Below are 21,006 nucleotides of genomic sequence, written 5' to 3'. Positions count from 1 at the left end.
TTACAAATTATTCTAATCATTTGTAACACCATCCATCCTGTGTGTGTGTGTGTGTGTGTGTGTGTGTGTGTGTGTGTGTGTGTGTGTGTGTGTACACACACATCACAGACAGCATCATAGTGTAGTAGTAGAGTACAACACTGTACAGGCAGGCAGCAGCAGAAGAGAGTGAGGGAGGGAGGGAGGGAGTGAAACGGAATGAGTCAATGATAGAAAGAAGGAGGGGAGGAGAGAGAGAGAGAGAAAGAGAGAGGCAGCGGGTTGCGTGGTGGACGTGGCGGGTCCGGTGGAGTTTGAAGTCGGGCAACTGTGACGATAGAACAAGCGGCGACACTGAGCCGAACCGAACCGAACCGAGCCCCCCCCCCCCCGCATCCATGAACCGTTCAGACCGCAGGTAACCGTCGTTATTGATCTGTCTGTCTGAGTGTGTGTGTGTGTGATGGGTGTCTGTCTGTCTGTCTGTCTGCAGCCCGGCGGGTTCCTGCTTTTAACGTGAATGTGCATCGCTCGCTGCAGTGAGTACACTCTGCACGCTTCATCATCATAATGTGACACACTTTTTGTTTAGTTTCTTTTGTCTGGACGAAGCGTTGTGTTGTCAGCATCACTGCTCGCCTCGTGCACGGACAGTGCGCGCGACGCAGGCAGGTAGAAGGAAGAGGCTACTTTTCCTCTTCACTCTCACTTTCTCTCTCTCTCTCTCTCTCTCTCTCTCCTTCTCTGCTCTGCATGCCACTGAGCTCAGCTGCTGCTAGCTGCTGCTGCTAGCCTCCATGCTAACGCTAACTGCGTTAGCTGAGCGAGCAGCAGCCGATCAAGATTACCAAGGATGGGTCGGTGATGTCACAAACAAGCGGAAGTGTGCGTGCGTACCAGCAGTAGCCTGTAGTTAAGCTCTCACTGGACTCTGAAGACCTCCCGCTCAGAACACTGTACTTTAGTTGTGTGACGTCACCCGACGTCTCCTTGGCGGTGGCCGTGTTGTGAGAAACCAGCCGACCGTTGGGTTACTGTGTGATAAAACAAGATGGCCACTGGGTGCTAGCACTGCTAGCACAGACATGGCACCTTGCCCTGTCTTTGTATACCAGAAGAGCAGGCTAGAGAATTGCACGCATTTCCCTGCTCTCTCTCCTCTCCCTTTTCATCTCCATTGCTCGTTTTTAAAAAAGACTTGTCAGAGAGTCACAACACCTCCTCATGGCTCCTGGAGGAGCACGGTGTCCTCCTGTGGTCAAACGCATCCTTTAGCTTTGAAAACATTAACACCAGAAAGACAAAATCTGCGACTTGAGGCTCTGCTACCTGGGCTAATAGTCGACAGGTATGCATTAGCCATAACTTTATGTTTTTATATTACCCTGACGCTCAATCCCCAGGACGGTGTCTTATTTGGGGTTTCGAGACTCTTATGTCTATTTTGCAGTGACTTTACTGTTCATTTGAAAAGTGTGCTTTTTTTATTTATTTTTTTGTCAGACATGTGGTGCCTTGACGTTAGGTCTGTTAAAACAAGCTTCCTGCAAACTTTTCCTGAGCTGCAGTGTGCAGACAGACAGACAGGCCCTGTCAGGGACAATGGGGCTTTTGTAATGATGGAGAGACATTCAATGGCAATTTATACTTTATACGTTGAATTGATTTGTTCAAAAGAGTGGGATGATCGTGCATGCCGTTATTATACATGTTTTTTGTTTATGTGTTTGGAAAGCTTTCTTGTTTTGACGTGTGTACATGTGTGTGTATGTATGTATATATGTATATATGTATATATGTATATATATATATGTATATATGTATATATATATATATATATATATATATATATATATATATATATATATATATATATATAATCTCATTACTGTATATTTTTTGTATTGTTACTGAACATGGATACTACTATATAGGTTACTTTGGTGCAGGCTTGTCTATTTGTTTTTGTCAGTATGTTTTTATATGGGATAATTTAGGTATTGCCTAACAGCTAAAATAGTCATTTATATTTGAGTTTATTATGAGTTTATTATGAAAATCAGGAGGTCATACTATCGTGTGAACTTTGAAATGAAAACTTCTTGTCTTCATGTTGATATCAACCCAGTAAGAAATGTTGTGAAATGTACCTATCCTTCCACACCTCTCCACATCTTTACTACTTTTCATGTTCTATCTGTCCATGTATAATTTTGAAACATCTCTCCCTCTATAACTTTTGTCTTTTCTCTTTCTAACACCCCCCCCATCCATCTCTCCATAATGGCATCTCTTCCTCTCCCCCCTTTCCTCACTTTGTCTGTTTCTCAGGTGTCGCTGGTGACGGCAGAGGTTACCCCATCGCGTCCCGCCGTTGGATCCCTGTGGGGCCGAGCCCACCCAGGTGCACCATCAGGTAGACTCCACCAGACCCCAGCCAACAGAGGAGGAGGAGGCGGCGGCAAGAAAGAGAGGGGAAGGAGAACCAAAGCTCAGCCCAGACTGCGCTAAACACAGAAGGACCAATAGAACACTGTTCACACTGCCACATTCCCAGTATTAGATTAGGAGGGGAGATAGAGGAGAAGAAGAAGGCCCTTAAAAGACTTGTTCCTGTCCCCAAGTAGGAGAAGGAGGGAAGGGAGAATTCTAGTGTTAAATTAGGGGGAAGGAAGAGGAGGAGGAGATAAACTCCTGCCACCGCCATCACTGCCAGCACCACATTCCGCCTGCCATGACAGACTTAGACACAGAGTGTCTGAGCCTCAGCCTGGCTCATCCGCTGGCGTCCGATTGCAGCTCTCCGTCCACGCCCCATGACCCCTCCCTCCAGCTGCTCGACTGCTCCGACAGTGCCACCTCCGACGAGGACGACGACGAGGACGACGACGAGGACGATGACGAGGAGGACGACGACGAGGACGACGACGACGACGACGACCTGGCCCTCCTGTCGTCCGGCTGCCCCACGCCCACCCTCGGCTCCCTGGCGGCCGAGATCGCCGAGCCGCTGGTGATGCTGCCGTGCGTGAAGAGGGAGCCGGGCCTGGACGACACGGACCTGGAGCCCATCCAGACCGTGGACCTGTCGGAGATCCAGCCCCTGTCCACCGCCGAGCTGTGCCACGACCAGATCAAGATGGAGATCACCGGCCTCGACTACATCAAGTCCGAGCATCACCACGGCAACCACCATCACCACGGCAACCACCACCTGGGTCCCTTCCACCACGCTGACGTTACAGAGCTGGACTACAAGTCTCACTACGAGCCCAGCCTGGTGTTCGACTACATTTCCCAGGTATAACCTTGCACGCTCTGTGGGGCTTTCTGTGGTGTCTGCAGCTGCAGTCACTTAAGGGCTTTCTGTGTTTCTAATTGTCCAACATTAACACATTCCATGCCAGAGTTTAATCTCATAATGTACTCACCAGTGCCAGCGTTTTATTGTTGTTTTTTAGTTTTTTTCATGTCGCCACAGACCTCGCTAAATAAGTTAAAAGTGCGCGTTCATTTGGTTCTAAACACACAGCGGATCCGTGAGAAACGGCGAGCGAAAACAGTTTCCAAATCCGTGCCGCCATCTTGAAGCTACAGCCGATCAACGGTAAACAGTGATCAGCGAGGAGAAAAACAACAACCAGAGAAAATCGAGTTTTAAACAGGATCCCAGACAGGAAGCGGATACGATCGAAAAAAACGGAACCCGAATAATTCCGTTTCCGACCGGAAACCGGAAACGTAAATGGATCAAAAAAATTCGGAAAGTGCACCTGGGGCACTTAACATGGGAATCGGCGGTTCGCGTAGATCTACGCGACTGGCACGCTGCGGCTTTAAATAGGTTCGCGTAGATCTACGCGACTGGCATGCAATGTGTTAAGTTGCAGGATCTCCAGGGTTTAGATTACAGGTCTGCAAAATGTACAGTCGTAAATGTTACTCTGCTGTTAGATTAGCAATCGTAAAATACCATCCAGATCTAAACGCATGCATTTCAACAACCCAAACCAGGTTCTGTTGACGGCAGCCAATAGATACGATCAGATCCTTCTGTCCCTGATCAGCTGTAGGTCTTGCCGCTGCTGCAGCCACTGTATCCATCCCAACGACGTGTCCTTGAGCAAGGCACTAAGTCACAGAACTGGTGAAACGTGTCCATGTCTTTGTCTTAAACGTGAAGACACAAATTCCTAATTACACTGTGTGTAATATAGCAATTAACGTGGTTTTAACTTCCAAAATAAAATCCTTGTTTTTCTCTCTTGCTCAGCAGCCAGAAAGTTCCCAGTCCCCAGTTATCCTGAAAGCGACATAATTACAGCTCCCACTTGTCATCTTGCATGGGCAAGGCCTGCCAAGATGGGTTAAACACGTACATTTTTCTGCATGTGTCTAGACTAGAAGCACCCGAGATGAGACAGTAAGTTGTCACTGCCACTCGGAAATGATAGAGCAACAATTGTACGGGAACTCTTTATTAACACATCCACCGCCAAGGGCTAATCTCATAATGTACTCACCAGTGCCAAGGTTTTATTGTTGTTTTTTGTTTTTTTCAGGTCGCCATAGGCCCCGTTAAAATCCTTTAGATTGCCCGATCCATTGTTTGTAAACAACGGGCACATGTCCTGGTGTCTACTCGTCGAGACCGCGTGTCAAACGGAGCCGCCATGTTTGAGTTCTGATCGTTTATGTTAACATGGGAAATGCGAGGATGAAAAACTACATGTCCCTGTACAGGTTTTACAGGGCTTTTTGTGTACGACTTAGAATGAAGGCAGACGGGAAACAAAAAACGTGATCGCACTTCCGGTCGATTTCGGGTGGTGTTACACTGAAAATGGTCCCCCTGGAAAATTGAAAAAAAAAAAAATCGAAAAAAAGGAAAAAGCACCACAGCCCGTAGGGCTACGGTCTCGGCGCTTAACAGTTGGATTTAACGGCCCGTAGGACTACGGTCTTGGCGGTTAATGTGTTAATGGGCAATTCTTGTTAAAGAATGAATGCACTTAGCACAATAATAATGGCTTTCCAAGCATTTGCCATTGAAGGATACAGGGCAATACAAACGTTTGGTTAGATGCCGGTCTCTCTCTCATGGACATGGACAGAACTCGCTATGGTGTACGTCAGGTAGGCAACCTTAGGCACGGGTACCAACATTGGCACAGGAGAGGTTCAGATCAGTCAGTTAATTTAAGTCCCTCCCACATCTATATACAAATTACGTCCTGTACATAATTCTACATTCATTCAAACTCCTAACTCTAACTGGGGAGGGAGTCTGGGAGATGGGTGGGTTATTGCCCTGTCTTATCAGTCTAATGATCATCACATCCTGATGTGAAATAAATATTTCTAAAATAAAAGGTTATGTATAGCCTATGGACAATCAAACGCAGTTGGAAATATTACATTTTGATGTGGTGTCATAATTAAGCTTAATATTGATAAGGCACACTGACTACCAAGAAAATGAAAACATGGCACTTCATGTCAAAAAGGTTGCCGTTGCCGACCCCTGTTGTACATCCTCAGACTTGTGTTGGCGATGCCACATAAGCAACCTCCAGGCACCTTTTTGAATATTTCCTGTGAGTTCAGAAATAGAATGTAATGTACGCACAAACAGTATTACAGGAATTTTCAGATTTCACACGTGTAGTGCGAATCCTCTCGCCTTGTGCAGCCTTGATAACATCTAGAATAGTCCAAGTCGGCTGACAGCAGCGGCAGGTGTCGGTGTGACTCGGCAGTGAAAAGATTTACTTCTCAAATGAACCGCTGTCACTGCATCATGGTCGCAACAACCACATCATTCGTTCTCTGTGTGGAAAATTCCACCACCCCACAGCAGCCCATCTCCTACTCAATTGTACGCTCTTGGCCCAAACTTGACCTAAGACAGGTGATGGCAAAGCACAGTTAGCACACGTCTCGATGACTTCTGGGAGGTCCACCTACAGTACAGCCGAAAATACACACTGACACGCACGGGCGCGCGCGCACACACACACACACACACACACACACAACAAGAGGCTACCCCAACACTCAACCCCCCTCTGTTGTCAGCCGACCGTCGTCTGGGTGTATTTCAAGCACTGTCTCACATTCGAAATTTTAGGAATGTAGCTCGCACTCAGCTGACTTAAGATCAGCTCAAGACTAAAGGTTTCAGGCAAGCAGCAGTAAGCAACATGGTCACGGTACCCTGACAACAGATGAAACCAATAATACTGATTTACGTGGTACCACTACCTTTATACATTGGCTGTCTGTCAGTCTATCTCATCTGTATATTTTTACATTCATCATTCCCTCCCTCCCCCCCACCATGTTGTTGTAGGAATCCATGACATAAACTCTCCATCCTGTTCTCATGTGTGTGTGTTTGTGTATATATATATATATATATATATATATATATATATATATATATATATATATATATATATATATATTATTTTTAAATATATCTTTGGGCTTTTCTGCCTTTTATTGATAGTACCAGAGGTAGACAGGAAACAGGAAGAGAGAGATGGGGAGTGACATGAAGCAAAGGTCGTCAAGATCGGGATTCGAACCCGCAATGCACTGTCAGGCATTAGAGCCTATATGTATGCACCTGGACAGCTAAGCCAGCAGGCGCCCTATATAGTATATTTTCATTAAAAAATTGCCCAAACTGCTAAGTATGATGGTTAAAATACTGCCGTGGCCTAATATGTTGCGGGCCAATGAATCGGAGCCTGATGAAGATGTCAGCAGCACCGAATAAAAAAAACATTCAAACACGACTGTCCAAATACAATATACTCGTATAGTATGCATAAAACATGTTTCTTTCTAGATGAAGTTTGACCATGCTGTTAACTGACAGAGCTAAAATGCTGGCACCTTATAACGGGAATTGAAGGTGAGCACACAGCAGTGCAGTGCTGAGAGCAGCTCATTCGAATAGACTCCTGTACTGTTTATAGGTAAAGTGAGGGTGACCACTAGTGCTTGCTTGTAGCACCTGCAGGTAGCATCCCATGTGTAGTCATTAAGTTACCTGAGCGGTCTTCTGCGTGTCTCTGAAGTGCAGCTGAAGTTGTGCTGAAGAGTTTACTCCAGTCATGTCCTTGGGGTAAAATCCCATAACTTAAACCCTATATACTGCCTTGACTGGGGTCCACCAATGGTCTTTAATTGGTCCCCTCCTTTTATCCCTCTACACCAAATCCTTTCGCCGGAAATTGCCGATCTACAAGCTCACAGCGCATCACAACATGATGTGTTGTGATTTTCACTGAATGTTTGCCTTATGACATGCCCAGAATAGGGATGCTCGGGTTCAAGTGGTTTGTGAAAACTACAACCCATATTCCCTGGTTTTTAGCCACAACCCTCAGGGCCCGTGACATTTTCCTTGTTTGCTGTGTTTACAGCGAAATCTTGACTTAAAAAAAAAATACGATTCAGGTTGATGAAATGGCAACCATAGACTGTACGGCGTGCCGTGCAAAGTCGACGTTTGTGTGTACCTTTTTAATACAAATGGAGGAAAGAGCTTCTCATTCCATTTTGGATATTTCTTTCCTGGTTAATTTAATCGGTGGAAAATCTTTTTTTGAATTAGTTTAATCTACATTACTCAATCAAACATATATTTAAAAAAAATTATATGTACATCATTACTTTTTAGGGGAGATAACTTGAAAGTACTGATGTAGTACACATACGTCACTGTTTGAAAGTCTGTGTTCACCAACCTAGCCTGGCGAGTCTTTACAGATCTGTTTACATTCCGTTACATGTACATATAACGGAAGTCCCACCCTATAGACATGCTCTGAATTACCAGGTAATAACCAGGCTTTTCTCCTTGGAGATGAGAAAAGGCTGGGAACGAGGCTAGTGTTCACCTAACCTCGCTTCACCAGGCTTTCCACCACAGAGGAAAGCCTGGTATTCATTCTAAAGCTGTGTCATCCGGTTTAGAAAAAAGGGGGACAAAAATGGCGTCACGTAATGCGAATCAATTAGTTTAGTCTCGCTAGTCGTGCTACGAGTTACAATAAAATAATGGATATACCAAACGATTTTTATACCAAGAGAAACAAAACGATTATACCAAACTAAACACATTTTAAACTAGGGGAATCATTTTGGAGGTGCAAGGCGCCGGATCTTCTGGTCGTGGGCTCCGGCCGGCTGATGACGTAAAGTTATTTCCGCTCCAGAGTCCAGTCCAGACCGGATCAGAAAACCAAAAATGGTATTGATTGAGGCTAGTGTTCACCTAAGTGTCATTCACTCAGCAGCACATTGTTGTGTTCTGTGTAATATCTCTATTCTTCCCATCGGAAGATATCAAATTCTCTGTTACATCAGCCTGTTTTGTTCATCCAGTTCTATTCCTTTCACACCTGTAATGTTTTTATAGTACCTTTCTTTGATGTTGCTTACTCAATGACAATGACCTGTGTGTCGCAAGTGGTGGACAAAATGGGATGTGATTATTAGAGATATGACATCTCCTATTTTGCATATCGTTGCTGTCGGGTGTGTCCAAAACGTTCCTTTTCTATTAGTTTAAAAATAGTGAAAAAAGCTGATCTATAAGCTTGTAGATATGCTATTTGTAGATCTATAAGCTTGTATATCTGCTATTTTCGTTACTTTTGTGTGACAGTCTTGTGTAATGAAGTAGGGCATTAATTAACGAAAAAACGTGGAGATTTCTGCTGGACAGCAACGATAATACAAACCGTTACCATTAGGCAGAAGCTATAGGGTAAACATCCCTCCAAAGTCCGAACCAATCAGGTTCAGGGATCATCGATGCTTACCAGTATTGCACAGCTGAACAAACAGCAACAAAATAATTGATCCTCCGTGTGTCAGGAAGGATGCTGCACCAGTCATCTGATTTATACTTAAAGCGGCACTATGTCACGTTTTTTTTAAGGCCTATAGTAGAGTATGTTAGCCCATTCAATGCGGGTCGTTTTAAGATCTACAAGCTTGTAGCTATGAGCTTGTATATGTGCTATTTTCGAAAATCTTTGAATATATATTTTTTGAAGCGAACATTTGTAACTTTGCTTCTGTGGGGGGTCCCTGGAACAACATATTTTGTAATGGGGGGTCCGTGGCCAAATGCATATCTAAAAATTGTTTTCCAAATCCTAAAAGTATGTTGCTATATCAGTGATGCTCCAACTTTTTCATGTCAGGGACCCCCAGAATTATATGTATTTGGCCCAGGGTTCCCACGGTCATGAAATTCCTGGAAATATTTTGAATACAAAAAAAAAAAAACGTTTTCCAGGCCTGGAAAAACGTTTGGGTATACAGTACATTTTTGCCTATTGATTTTGTTAATGAAAACATGTCCAACATGACGTGAAATATGTAACATGTTAAAATGTAGTGCGCGCACAAGCTGTGTGTCTAATATGTATACAGGACACGTGACAAAAATAATAGATCTACAAGCTAACAACCAGTTGCTCCGAGATACGTTGTTGGCATGTAGATCTGTTCTTTTTGTCACGGGACGCCTTCGCTCAGGTCTGTCTTGGGGCATTGATAGAACACTAGAGCCTCATTTTTGCACCATATGATTGCTATAGGCCTGGAAATGGGGTAAAATACTTTGGAAAAGTTACGGAATAGTTTTGAAAATGTATTGGTTAAAATGTATTCAAAGATTTGCACAAATCTTAATGATTTTTCAAAGATAGTAGACCTACAAACTCATAGTGCTATGAGCTTGTAGATCTGCTATTTTTGAATAGCCAAATAAATCTTAAAACGACACAGATGCTTTACCCGGTCTTAGTGGGTTAATACAATATAACTTATACAATTGGGGTGTTTGTGCTTTGTCTCCCTGATCTTCTATTGAGACATTTAGATCCTGTGTCTAGGTGAGACATGAGACATGACACCATCCTGTTTCTGGTTTGACACACATTTTGACCTGAAGGTCAAGATCCGATTTATCCCCTGAACAAACTGCCAGGCTCTATTGGCTCAATGGTAACATTTTCAGCACTTGCGCAGGAGACCCGGGTTCAAATCCAGGGTAGAAGAGGAAAGTTGCATAGTGCAGCTTTAATTGTACACTGTGCAGCTTGTAGCGCACCTAAAATACCCCATGACATTCTCACGATGCGACGCAGTGTGACACGTTGTGAGCTTCTAGTTCGGCTGTTTCCACAATTTGTATCTGTGGAACCGAGTCAAACTAAATGTAATGCCTACAATTACTAGGTGCTTGTCAAGGTGGGGGGTCCCCAGTTCAAATATTATTATTTTGGGGGGTCACAGCCTGAAAAGTTTGATAACCCTTTGTATGTTGTCGGTGCTGTTGTTGAGTCTAGTCGGTAGGAATTGTTGGTATTGTAATTGTCTGTCTGATTAGTGCTGTATGAAACATGATGAATCTCCGAAAGCACTCGTAGACAAACATCTTTCTACGATATATAGTGTAAAAATGACTTCGACATGAGACAAACATCTTTCTATGATAGATAGGGTAAAAATGGCTTATAGACATTAGACAAACCTCTTTCTGTGATATAGTGTAAAAATGGCTGAGTTAAATGAACACTACAGACATGCTGCTGTGCAGTTATGAGTAGCGTACAGCTCAGCTGCAGCTGAAACCAAACAGTGGCTGGGCTCGCATTGGTGAGGATTTGATGACCTACAGTCTGTAGATTCCATTTAACTTTACTCTGTGTGATGGTCGCCACTAGGTGGCACCCTTGTACTTTATTGGCCACCTTGTACTTTATTGGCCACCTTGTGCTTTATTGGCCACCTTGTGCTTCATTTAGACAAATACCTGCACATGAATTGTTTTGCCCATTAGTGTGTTTGTAATTTAGCCGCAGAAGAGACCAGTGTTCATCTGCACGTTGCAAAAAGACGCACACAGATTGTTTTACCTATTGACCTTATTGATCTGGTCGTGATTTGACGTCTGGTCTTTTATCTTAACGTCTGTTTTCCCTGTTCCAGGTGTCGGACACTTTGGAGTACATCAAGTCCGAACAGCATGTGGACCTGTCGTATTACTACGCCACAGAGCTCTGCTCCCTGAAGTCAGAGTACCCAGAAGCCATCCTGATGCACAGCCACCTGCCGCACCACAACGGCCTGGAGTCCATTCACATGGCCGAGCTCCGCTCCGAGCTCAACAAGCTCCGACCCGACCCCATGATGTTCGACGGCACGGTGAAACTGGAACCAGAGTTCGGAGGAGAGGGGCTTTACGAGCTCCAGCCCGCCGGCCAGGGCGGCGGAACGACCGGCGTCGCCACGAAGGGCCAAAACCCCGCGGCGCGGAAGCCCCGCAACATGCAGGGCGAGAAGCCCTTCTCCTGTACACTGTGCGGGAAGCATTTCAGCACACTGGGCAACCTGAAAACCCACCAGCGCATCCACACGGGCGAGCGCCCGTACACCTGCTCGCAGTGCGGTAAGAGCTTTGGCCAGGCGGGGAACCTGAAGAGGCACCAGCTCATCCACACGGGCCAGAAGCCCTACGTGTGCGCCCACTGCCCCAAGGGCTTCACCAAAGCGGACGACCTGCGATCCCACCAGCGGCTGCACACGGGCGAGCGCCCTTTCTGCTGCCTGACGTGCGGCAAGAGCTTCGGCCAGTCCAAGGAGCTGAAGGCCCACCAGCTCAGCCACACCGGCGAGAGGCCCTACTGCTGCCAGCACTGTGGCAAGAGCTTCTCCAAGGAGAGCAGCTACCGCAACCACCTGCAGATCCACACGGGCGAGAAGCCCTTCACCTGCTCCCAGTGCGGCAAGACTTTCAGCAACTCCGGCGTGCTTAAGACTCACGAGAAGATCCACTCGGGCGTGCGGCCGTTCGGCTGCACGCAGTGCGGGAAGAGCTTCGGGCGTCTCGGCCACCTCAAAGCCCACCAGCAGATCCACACGGGGGAGCGGCCCTTCGCCTGCCCCCAGTGTGGGAAAACTTTCAGTCAATCGGGCCACCTCAAAGCACACGAGCAGATCCACAAGCGGGAGCGCTCTGACGCAGGAAGCACCAGCAGTAACAGCAGCAGCACAATGGACAATGAGAGCAGCTAAAAACTAAATGACCAACTCCGTACCCTTTAACCTCTCGAGAAAAAGTATTACTCTGTTTTTTTGTTTTGTTTTCTTTTCTTTTTTATAAATGCTATATATATATATATATAAATATATATAAATATAAATATATAAATATATGTTTGTTTTTTTCCTTATGCCTTTTCTTAAATCTTTTCATACCTTTTATGTGCTCTTTTTTGCATTCTGTAATCGGGAAGGGTCGACTGTGACTGATTTGCTCTTATGCAAGTGTCTGTGTATGTATGTGTGTACATGTCATGTACTGTGCGACTGTGTTACTGAGGCGTTTGTAGATAATCTTTTTAACAGGTCTATCTGTACCATGGTGAGTATAGAGGTGCACCGATACCATTTATTTGTTTGTTTCTTTGGAGAATCACGTAGAAGACGTGGAAATACTTATTTCTCCGTTCTTATGCCGACACCAAGCACAGACCATAAATGCTGACCAACTTCTTGAACTTGATTTCCTTTTGTACTTGCCAATACAGAGTACCAAACGTTTACTGACCAAGTAAAAAGTACTTATTTATGAGTACTTGCCAACACTGTGTGCCAAGCGTTTGCTGACCCCAGGTATACATACATTCAGAATGTATAACCTTTTGAGTACTTGTCAATCTGAGTGTGTGTGATGATGGACAACGCTGGGATATGGCGGTATACATATCCCTTGGAAGAGGCTGAAACTGTAACATGAAATAGTTTTGTTGCTTGGTTTTGATAAAAAGCACATTCCCTTCTATTTTTGCAGCAAAATTCCTCGTTAAATGAACCATTCCAGTATCACTAGGCCGGTACTCAGTACTTTGTATCTAGAATCAATGAGCACTTCAGCCTGGTAGATGAAACCCAGGATGTCGGTATCGGTGCATCACTAAAGTGAATGCCGTTTCCCCACCCGTGTCAAATGATCTCTCACTGTGTACAAATCTTCTATTGATAACATGTAATTCATAAAAAAGGAAAAGGAAAGAAGAAAAAAAAAAACAGCATCATTGTACTGGAAAAAAAAGAAATTATTAAAGAAACTAATGGCATGTCTGTTCTCCTGATTTTAATGCGTGGCAGCTGTTAGAATTGTGTTGGCTGTGTGTGTGACTTGGGTGTATACTGGAGGAATTGACCATATTAGCGCCAGGAAGGGTCCTTTTCATTCAGTGCAGTGTTGTCGTAAAGAGGCCACAACCAACATAATTGTCTCACAATTAGACTCAGACAAAGAAGCTTGTTTTGTTCAATTTTATTCCTCAACCTAGCAGACAAGGAAGAGATTACTGTCTCCTTAAATCACAGGCCATACATATCAGCTATATATCAAATAATATGAATTAAATAGATACAATATCTAGGTCTATTAAGAATATCTCCTCTTGCTAGTATTCATATTTTAATATGTAACAATAATATTTTTAAAGTTATGACAGACATCCAGTTGTATCAACTGGTTATTTTCTTTTCTATTTACTTCTATATTACTTGTTAATTGTAGCGTGAACAATGGCCTTTGGTTTAAAGCGTTGCAGAGATTGGTGAAAACGCTGTGTTTCCAGACCAGAAAACCATACTCATTCAGGGAAAGGGCAGTTGCAGCTTTTAAAAGGTCATAGTGGAAGTTCTATGCAAAGAAATTGTAGGCGCGTCAGGATCTTCCACCAGGTGAATCATGATTGGTCACTTGAGTCGGGAACAGAGGAAGGCGATAGGCTGCGTCAGGCGTGATCGGGCGATCAACCGGCTACATCGTCCTCACCGTGGTGGTAGTGGTCGTGGTCTTGGAGCTGGAGCTGTGGCTGTGACTGGAAGGAAGGATATCAAGACTCACACTTTTTGTTTGTTTTTCTCAGAACAGCAAATCATTAAAAGCCTGGTCATTATTCACTGTACGATGGGTGCCGTGCACAGAAAGGAGTCGATCTACGTGAGCTTGTACATCTGCTTTCGGTGCAAGACGCCATCATACGGTGGAGAATCACGGTCTTCATCTGGGGCCAGTTGCACCACCTCACACTAACTTAGCCTAGTTATAGCTTAAACACATTCAATCCGGGAAAGTGTCTCTGTCATTTTAGATTTCTTTGGCTATTCAAACATAGCAGATATACAAGCTCATAGCGCGGCACCGAGTGCCGCGCTATGAGCTTGTAGATCTGCTATGTTTTGAAAAATCGTGAAAATGAGTGCAAATCTTTGAATATATATTTTAAAAATGTATATATATATTTAAAGATTTGCACAAATTTTCACATAAAAAAACAAAAAATAGCAGATCTACAAGCTCATAGCGCGGCACTCGGGGCCGCGCTATGAGCTTGTAGATCTGCTGTTTTTGAATAGCCAAAGAAATTGACACCGATCATTTCCCGGCTAAATGGGTTAAATGGCTTTTTTAAAAGCCATTTAAGCATAACTAGGCTAAGTTTGAACTTAGTGTGAGGTGGTGCAACTGGCCCCAGGTGTCCTAAGTCAAGTGTAACTAGACACATGTACTGTGTATTCTGTGATTCACACAGAATACATTCATTTGTAGTGTATATATAATATACATTTTCATATATGATATTTATTTGTACATATAATTCTAATCTAGTTCAAACCAAAGATTTGCGAAAGAGTGGTGATGGCCCGTTCTTCCCAGAAAAAAAGGCTATAATGTAGATGGATCCTATATAGTATATAGCTTGAGGAACTGAATATAACAAGCGCCACTTCTCCATGGACACGGCCGCCATGTTCTATTCGGTATTGAATGGTGTTCTCAGGCTTGATACCCAGCAAGTGCAAATGTAGGTTACCAGAATGCCTTTAATTTAAATTATATTTTAGTAAACACTTGACTGCTCTACCCTACTACACCTCTTTGTGGGTTACAGACTTCAATATTCAGGACATACAGTCAAAAGTCTGATTACACCTGCTTGGAACCAGGTTATATTGATTACCTTATGTTTGAGATTGCATAAACACTTAATATTGAATTATATGATACATGACAACATATAATCAAGTGAATTGCATTCAAATGTTGTTTAATTGAAAATTGAAATAATTAAATGGTCTCCAAATGCTAGTTAGCTCAGAGAACAAAATAAATGTTTAAAAGTTTCGGTCTCTCCCTCTCTCCTGTTGTTTCTCTCCCTCTCACTGTAGGTCTCTCTCTCTGTGTGCTGGTGTTTGGCTCTCCCTTTCTCCATGATTCTTATCATTACATTACAAATAGAAAAGATAGTATATTAGATATGGGATTTGCTCCTAATGCTGGCCCACAAAGCACACTGTGGACTCCACTATTAAGTTAAATGTACACATATAATACAATGCAGTCTTTCATCTATAAAATGAAAGTAGTCCAAGTGAAATCAGACTAGTCTTGTTTCAGTGTTTTCCTGCCAGCTGTGTGAAATATGTTGAAATTATAAGAGGCTGTTGTGATTATTATTGAGAACTGAACTGTACAGTTGCTTTGAGACATATAGGCTATTGTCTGTTCGTGGCCGTATCTTTCACTTGCCCGGCTTCTTAAACGCCTGTTCTTCAGCGTTCTCCATCTCCAACGCATCGCATCACGATGCATTGTGAGCTTGCGAATCGGCTATTTTCACAATTGTTTTAAATGGCGCTTAAGTTGTGACTTTTTTGCCACCCTCTATAGTTTTTATTTTCTGAAATGACTCTGGGTAAGAAGTGAATTACACTATCAAGCTTTCAAAAAGTGGATGGGACATGTCACCCCTGTCCACCCTATTTTGCAATCAGGAATATGACCACCTCTACCAGAATAACTAGAGAAAATGCTCGATGAAAGGGGGGCACTATTCTTTCACTCTTCAATCTTCATTCAAAACACACAATGAAATTGAATTGAATTTAACACAGTTTTCATGAACAAGGTTTGTCAATCTCTTTGTAAGTGCTGCTGAATGTTGTTCTTTTGACAATATAAACTGATATAATTTAATATATAATTGTATATGTACCTTGGGATATTTGACTCAGTATTTGTTGCATTGTAACTCTTTCTAATCCTACCACAAGGGAACATGTCTACATCTATTCTTCTCCATTTGTGTTGTACATGGTTGGTGTTGGCCAGGTGTCTCATACCTCCCACCAGAGGACATCATCCCACCAGAGGAGCTCATGCTCATGCTAGCACTCCCGCTAGCCTCTCCGTCCATCAGTCTCCTGTACTCGGTGATCTCCATCTCCAGCCTGGTCTTGATGTCCAGCAGCATCTGGTACTCGCTGCCCTGACGCTCCAGGTCAGCCCTGAGCTGCATCAGCTGCCCTTCCATGCTGGTCACCTGTCATGAGGTCAGAGACACATTGTAGTTGTACATCTGCACCGTGCAGAGAACTGGCCAAAGCTGGTGTGTAAAAATCAGTGGCTCTCAAACATTTTTACATCTCAAGGACCCCCAAATTGATACGTATTTATTTAGCCACGGAACCGTTTAGAAAATGTTGGTGCCAGCGACACCAACATTACAAGCTATTTCAAATAGCCAACGTATAAAATAAGGTTAACGTTATTAAACCGTTACTCATTTTTGCTGGGGACCCCCTGGAACCTCCCCAAGGACCCCTGGGAGTTCCCGGACGGACCCCAACTTTGAGAACCACTGGTGTAAATGACAAATAGATGAGGAAAATCAGATGTAAGACAAAAAAAGAAGAAGAAAAAAATCTGGAAAACACTCATTAAAAGAAGACAGCATTCAAACAGCAACATATAACATCCGTGGAGAAAAAACTATACGTTTTAAAGGTATCCGACACAACTTGCCACAGATGTCACAAACAGGAAGTAGAACTTCCCAAGGTTTTATATGTGAGCAGAATGAGCAGTGGTGGAAAGCAACTAATGACATGTACCGTACTTAAGTACAATTGTGTACATGTTGCTGCACTGCAATACTAGTTACTTTGTAGATTTTGATTATTATTACAAATAATTACAAAATACCCACTTCAGCCCTATATACATTTCGGCCATTTAAAAATAGCCGATCTACAAGCTCACAATGCGTCACGATGTGACGCATTGTGAGCTTGTAGATCTGCTATTTTCAAAAGATTTGTATACATTTAAAAACTTGTGAAAGTACTTTTAAGTACATTTTGATACCAATACTTTTAGTAATTTTACTCAAGTGAATTTTTAATTGCGGACTTTTACTTGTAACAGAGTATTTCTGCAATAGGGTATTGATACCTTTACTTAAGTGAACAATGTGAGTACTTTTTCCCACCACTGAGAATGAGAAGATGTCACTGACCTGCATCTGGAAGCTAGACAGCTGCATGTTGTAGCGACCGTTTATCTCTGCCAGGGCGCCCTCTAGTGACGCTTTCTGTGCAGTTCAAGAGACAGACAAGACATTAACAGGCAGGAACTGCAGCAGGTCATCAAAAAATGTTAGATCTTTCAAATGACTTAAATGAGCCCAGTCTCTTTTTAACTTTGTGTAGCAACATGACAATTATTAGAACAGAGAGAGAGAGAGAGAGAGAGAGAGAGAGAGAGAGAGAGAGAGAGAGAGAGAGAGAGAGAGAGAGAGAGAGAGAGAGAGAGTCACAAACCATGCTCATTTGTGTCTGCAGCTCGATCTCCAGGGACTGGCAAGAACTCTTGGTGTCCTTTACTTCGGTGCTAACGGTCGTCACGGTCGTCTGAGTGATCGCCACCTCCTGGTTGAGGGCTTCAGCCTGGGGAGAGGAGAGGGGCACAGAGGAGGAGAGGAGACGTACTTCAGATAATGTATTGTAGATTGTGGTCTCTCCGAATAATAAGCCTATATATACGTCTGTATTCTTCGGTATATTTTCTCAAATTGCCTATAAGCTGTAGGCTACACGATAGGTGATGTACATGTACTCATGTATGAATGAATGTCATATTATGAGATTATATATTTGATTGTGGATGTATATATGGTGTGGTTTGCAGTCAGTTGTAAGCAAAGAACCACATGGTGGCGGTCCGGTGCAGCAGTTGACACCTGTCACAGACTTTAAAGGACATTCAATCAGTCCTTCACATCTGCCCAATGAGAACAGGGCCATGAGGCATGGCTCATTAAACTAAACAGTTTATCCTATGGTGTCATTGTGGACTTTGTGCTGCGTGGCTTCCTGGTAAACTATCTGAACAAGCTCCTTCTTGAATATTTTCATGTTTATGTTTGATTATTGTTAAAGCAGCACCGTGTAACTTTTTAACAACTATATAGCATATTATGTCCCACAAAATTATAAGGTTGCATGTTTTAAGCAGTAACAATCATCCTTCCACAAAATGTTGTATAGACTCAGGGGGGTCCCTGCTAGGGGCTTGACTGTATTAGTATAGGGGAGACAATGAGCCAAGGCACCAAGGCAGAACTGCCAGTCAAAGCGAAGACTGGCCAATCACAGCGCGTCCTCACCGGACATGCTCGCAGAGACTCATGGGTAATGACGTCATAGACGTTAGCTGCCATGTTACGTGTGTCCAAAGTGGCCACTGATACCCCAAACTACATAGTGCCGCTTTAATCGCACGACATATATTTGTTTTAGAAGAGATGTGTGGGATGAGAGACCCATACCTTCTTGTCGAACCAGACCTCCAGGTCTTTGCGGTTCTTGGCTGCGACCGACTCGTAGTGTTCTCTGATCTCTGCCATGATGACACTGAGGTCCTGCTGAGGAGCCACGTCCAGGTCCACGTTGATCTGACCTCCCACTTGCTCACGCATGGCCAACAGGTCCTGCAGGAGAGACAAGTGTGAATGTACCGTGATGCATTGGACGGTGTACAGTTTTGATATACAGTACAGTATGTTAGCGTATAATGTAGTGATGCATTGGACTGTGTACAGTATTGATATACAGTACAGTATGTTGGTGTATAATGTAGCATATAATACAGTATGGTGTATTTGGTATGATTTATCGTCTCTGTTGGGTGGAAACCTCATAATTTGGACATATTATGTGCAAAATTGTAGTTTATCATACTGTTGTATGGCGTATAACCGGCCTCTCTCTTTCCCAGGTGTTTCGCCCAGGTAGGCGTGGTTTTGAGTCATAGTGTTTGTGAGGTTAGGGTTAGGTTTAGGCATATAATCACGCCCACCTGGGCAAAACACCAAAGAAAGAGGGAGTCCCGGTGTATAACATTACTATATAGTAATAGTGTGGTATATTGTACAGTAGCCTATGGTGTAGTAATGTGTGGTGTGATGTACAATACAATACAATACAGTATAGTAATGTATGGTGTATAGTGTGGTATAATGTACAGTATTGTACAGGTGTAGTAATGCATGGTGTACATGGTGCAGTGTAGTATGCGGTCGGTAGTAGTGCAGTATGGTATAGTACTGTACTGCACGATATGATATGATATGATACCTCTGCATGGTTGGCTTTGATCATGGCAAGTTCCTCCATCAGTCCCTCTATTGTCATGGTGAGTTCTGACCTGGCCATGCCCAGTTCTGAAAGCAAATTCCTTAGACCAGCGATGTCCGCCTCCACCGACATACGCATGCCCAGCTCATTCTCATATCTGAACCCAGGACAGACAACATTTGAACATCAATTGTACATTCAGTTGATTGATATTTAGTTTAAAATGACTCATTTCAAACCAAAGGTAAAGTGATATTATTGAGACAGAGAGAGGTCTATTTCCTTTTTTGAACAAGTCGAAGTATTGTATTGTAAAATTGTATTTTATATTATTTTATTTTTACTGCTTGACACCGAAGACTCAGCTGACGCTACTAGGTTACTACAACAATCACAGTCCCCACAAAAGTGGACTGTACAGTATGGTGATAGCGTTTGAGAATTTGATTTGATTTACATTAGGAATTTAGAGCACAACTCAAAAGGCATCATTACATATCGCAGAGGATAGCACTTAAAAGCATGACTAAACAATACAACGACAAAAAGTTCTACGTTTTAAGTTATATAAGGGTGATGGATGATTTAAGCAGTCACACCTGGCCTGAGTCAAACTAATTAGAATCTGAGCTGGGTGTGACTGCACACCCTTTGTGCAATGAGCTAATCTAATCACACAGGGTAGATCAACCGCACGCTCATCTTGTTTGGATCTTATTTCTGTGTAGTGACAATTACCAGGCCACTGATTATACTATCGAAGGAATGGCGAGCAGCCAGGTGAACGTCGGTTTCTGGTGCTGTACAGAAATAAAGAGAGCGCTGAAAGAAAACCTGCCGTCATTTCCAGCCGCTATTGAGCTTGTTACACAGACCAATCCCAGCGAATTACATAGCCTAGCTCAGTGGTTCTCAAACTTTTTCATAACATGGACTCCCAAAATTATTTTTATTTGGCTGCGGACCCTCATCTCAAAAATATTTTGCGCCATGGGCCTCCAGAAGCAAAGATTTGAGTTAAAAATGTTCACTTAAAAAAAAAACTAAAAATAGGCCTATTCATAGATGCACGAGTTTTCAGAAATAGCAGATCTACAAGCTCATAGAGCTTGAGCTCTATGAGCTTGTATATCTGCTATTTTTGAATTGCCAAAGTATAACATATGGATAAAGTGGTTAAAATTAGTGTGATGCTGTGTTACCTACTTCTGCTGGGGACCCCCTGGACCGGTCCCCAGACCCCACTTTGAGAACCAATGGCTAAGCTCACGTGAGCACATTACAACTCTCATCAGTGGACGTGTTATATTATTTTGTAATGTATTTGTTATTTCAGTTGGCTGTTCACTTGTTATATGAGAAAAATAAAAGTGAAATGTCCCATGGAAAATCAATACCAGCTTTTGACCCAGTCAGTGATTCAATCAGGGTGACAGCTTGAAAAAGTGATTGATTGATTGATTGATTGATTGATTAGTTGGGTGGTTGGTTGACCTC

At 43.3% G+C, this 21,006-nt stretch overlaps 2 protein-coding genes across 3 annotated transcripts in view; one reads left to right on the top strand and one right to left on the bottom strand.

Annotated features, from left to right (window-relative positions):
* The first annotated feature begins 222 nt into the window (after positions 1 to 222).
* Positions 223 to 13,552, top strand: LOC308098418 (uncharacterized protein). 2 transcript variants are annotated; one of them, XM_080446766.1, is made up of 3 exons: positions 223 to 397; positions 2,311 to 3,280; positions 11,002 to 13,552. In XM_080446766.1, the coding sequence occupies exons 2-3, from the start codon at positions 2,714 to 2,716 to the stop codon at positions 12,085 to 12,087; spliced, it is 1,653 nt and encodes a 550-aa protein (XP_080302892.1). In that variant the 5' UTR covers positions 223 to 397; positions 2,311 to 2,713; the 3' UTR covers positions 12,088 to 13,552. The 2 variants fall into 2 exon arrangements, with proteins under 2 accessions (XP_080302892.1, XP_080302893.1); XM_080446767.1 differs by lacking the exon at positions 223 to 397 and adding an exon at positions 1,045 to 1,327.
* A 297-nt stretch (positions 13,553 to 13,849) lies between these two features.
* Positions 13,850 to 21,006, bottom strand: part of LOC308099393 (uncharacterized protein) — a gene marked incomplete at its 3' end in the record, with an annotated part of 24,614 nt that continues 17,457 nt past the window's right edge. The window contains exons 10-15 of the mRNA XM_080448135.1: positions 19,510 to 19,666; positions 18,702 to 18,863; positions 17,695 to 17,820; positions 17,391 to 17,465; positions 16,216 to 16,415; positions 13,850 to 13,910 (exon numbers count right to left, since the gene is read on the bottom strand). Coding sequence (XP_080304261.1) covers positions 13,850 to 13,910; positions 16,216 to 16,415; positions 17,391 to 17,465; positions 17,695 to 17,820; positions 18,702 to 18,863; positions 19,510 to 19,666 — 781 coding nt within the window. The remainder of the gene's footprint in view (positions 13,911 to 16,215; positions 16,416 to 17,390; positions 17,466 to 17,694; positions 17,821 to 18,701; positions 18,864 to 19,509; positions 19,667 to 21,006) is intronic.

Source organism: Gymnoscopelus braueri (assembly GCF_963280865.1).
Source record: "Gymnoscopelus braueri genome assembly, chromosome: 13".
Classification (NCBI taxonomy): domain Eukaryota; kingdom Metazoa; phylum Chordata; class Actinopteri; order Myctophiformes; family Myctophidae; genus Gymnoscopelus; species Gymnoscopelus braueri.
This window is presented reverse-complemented; position numbering and strand designations above follow the sequence as displayed.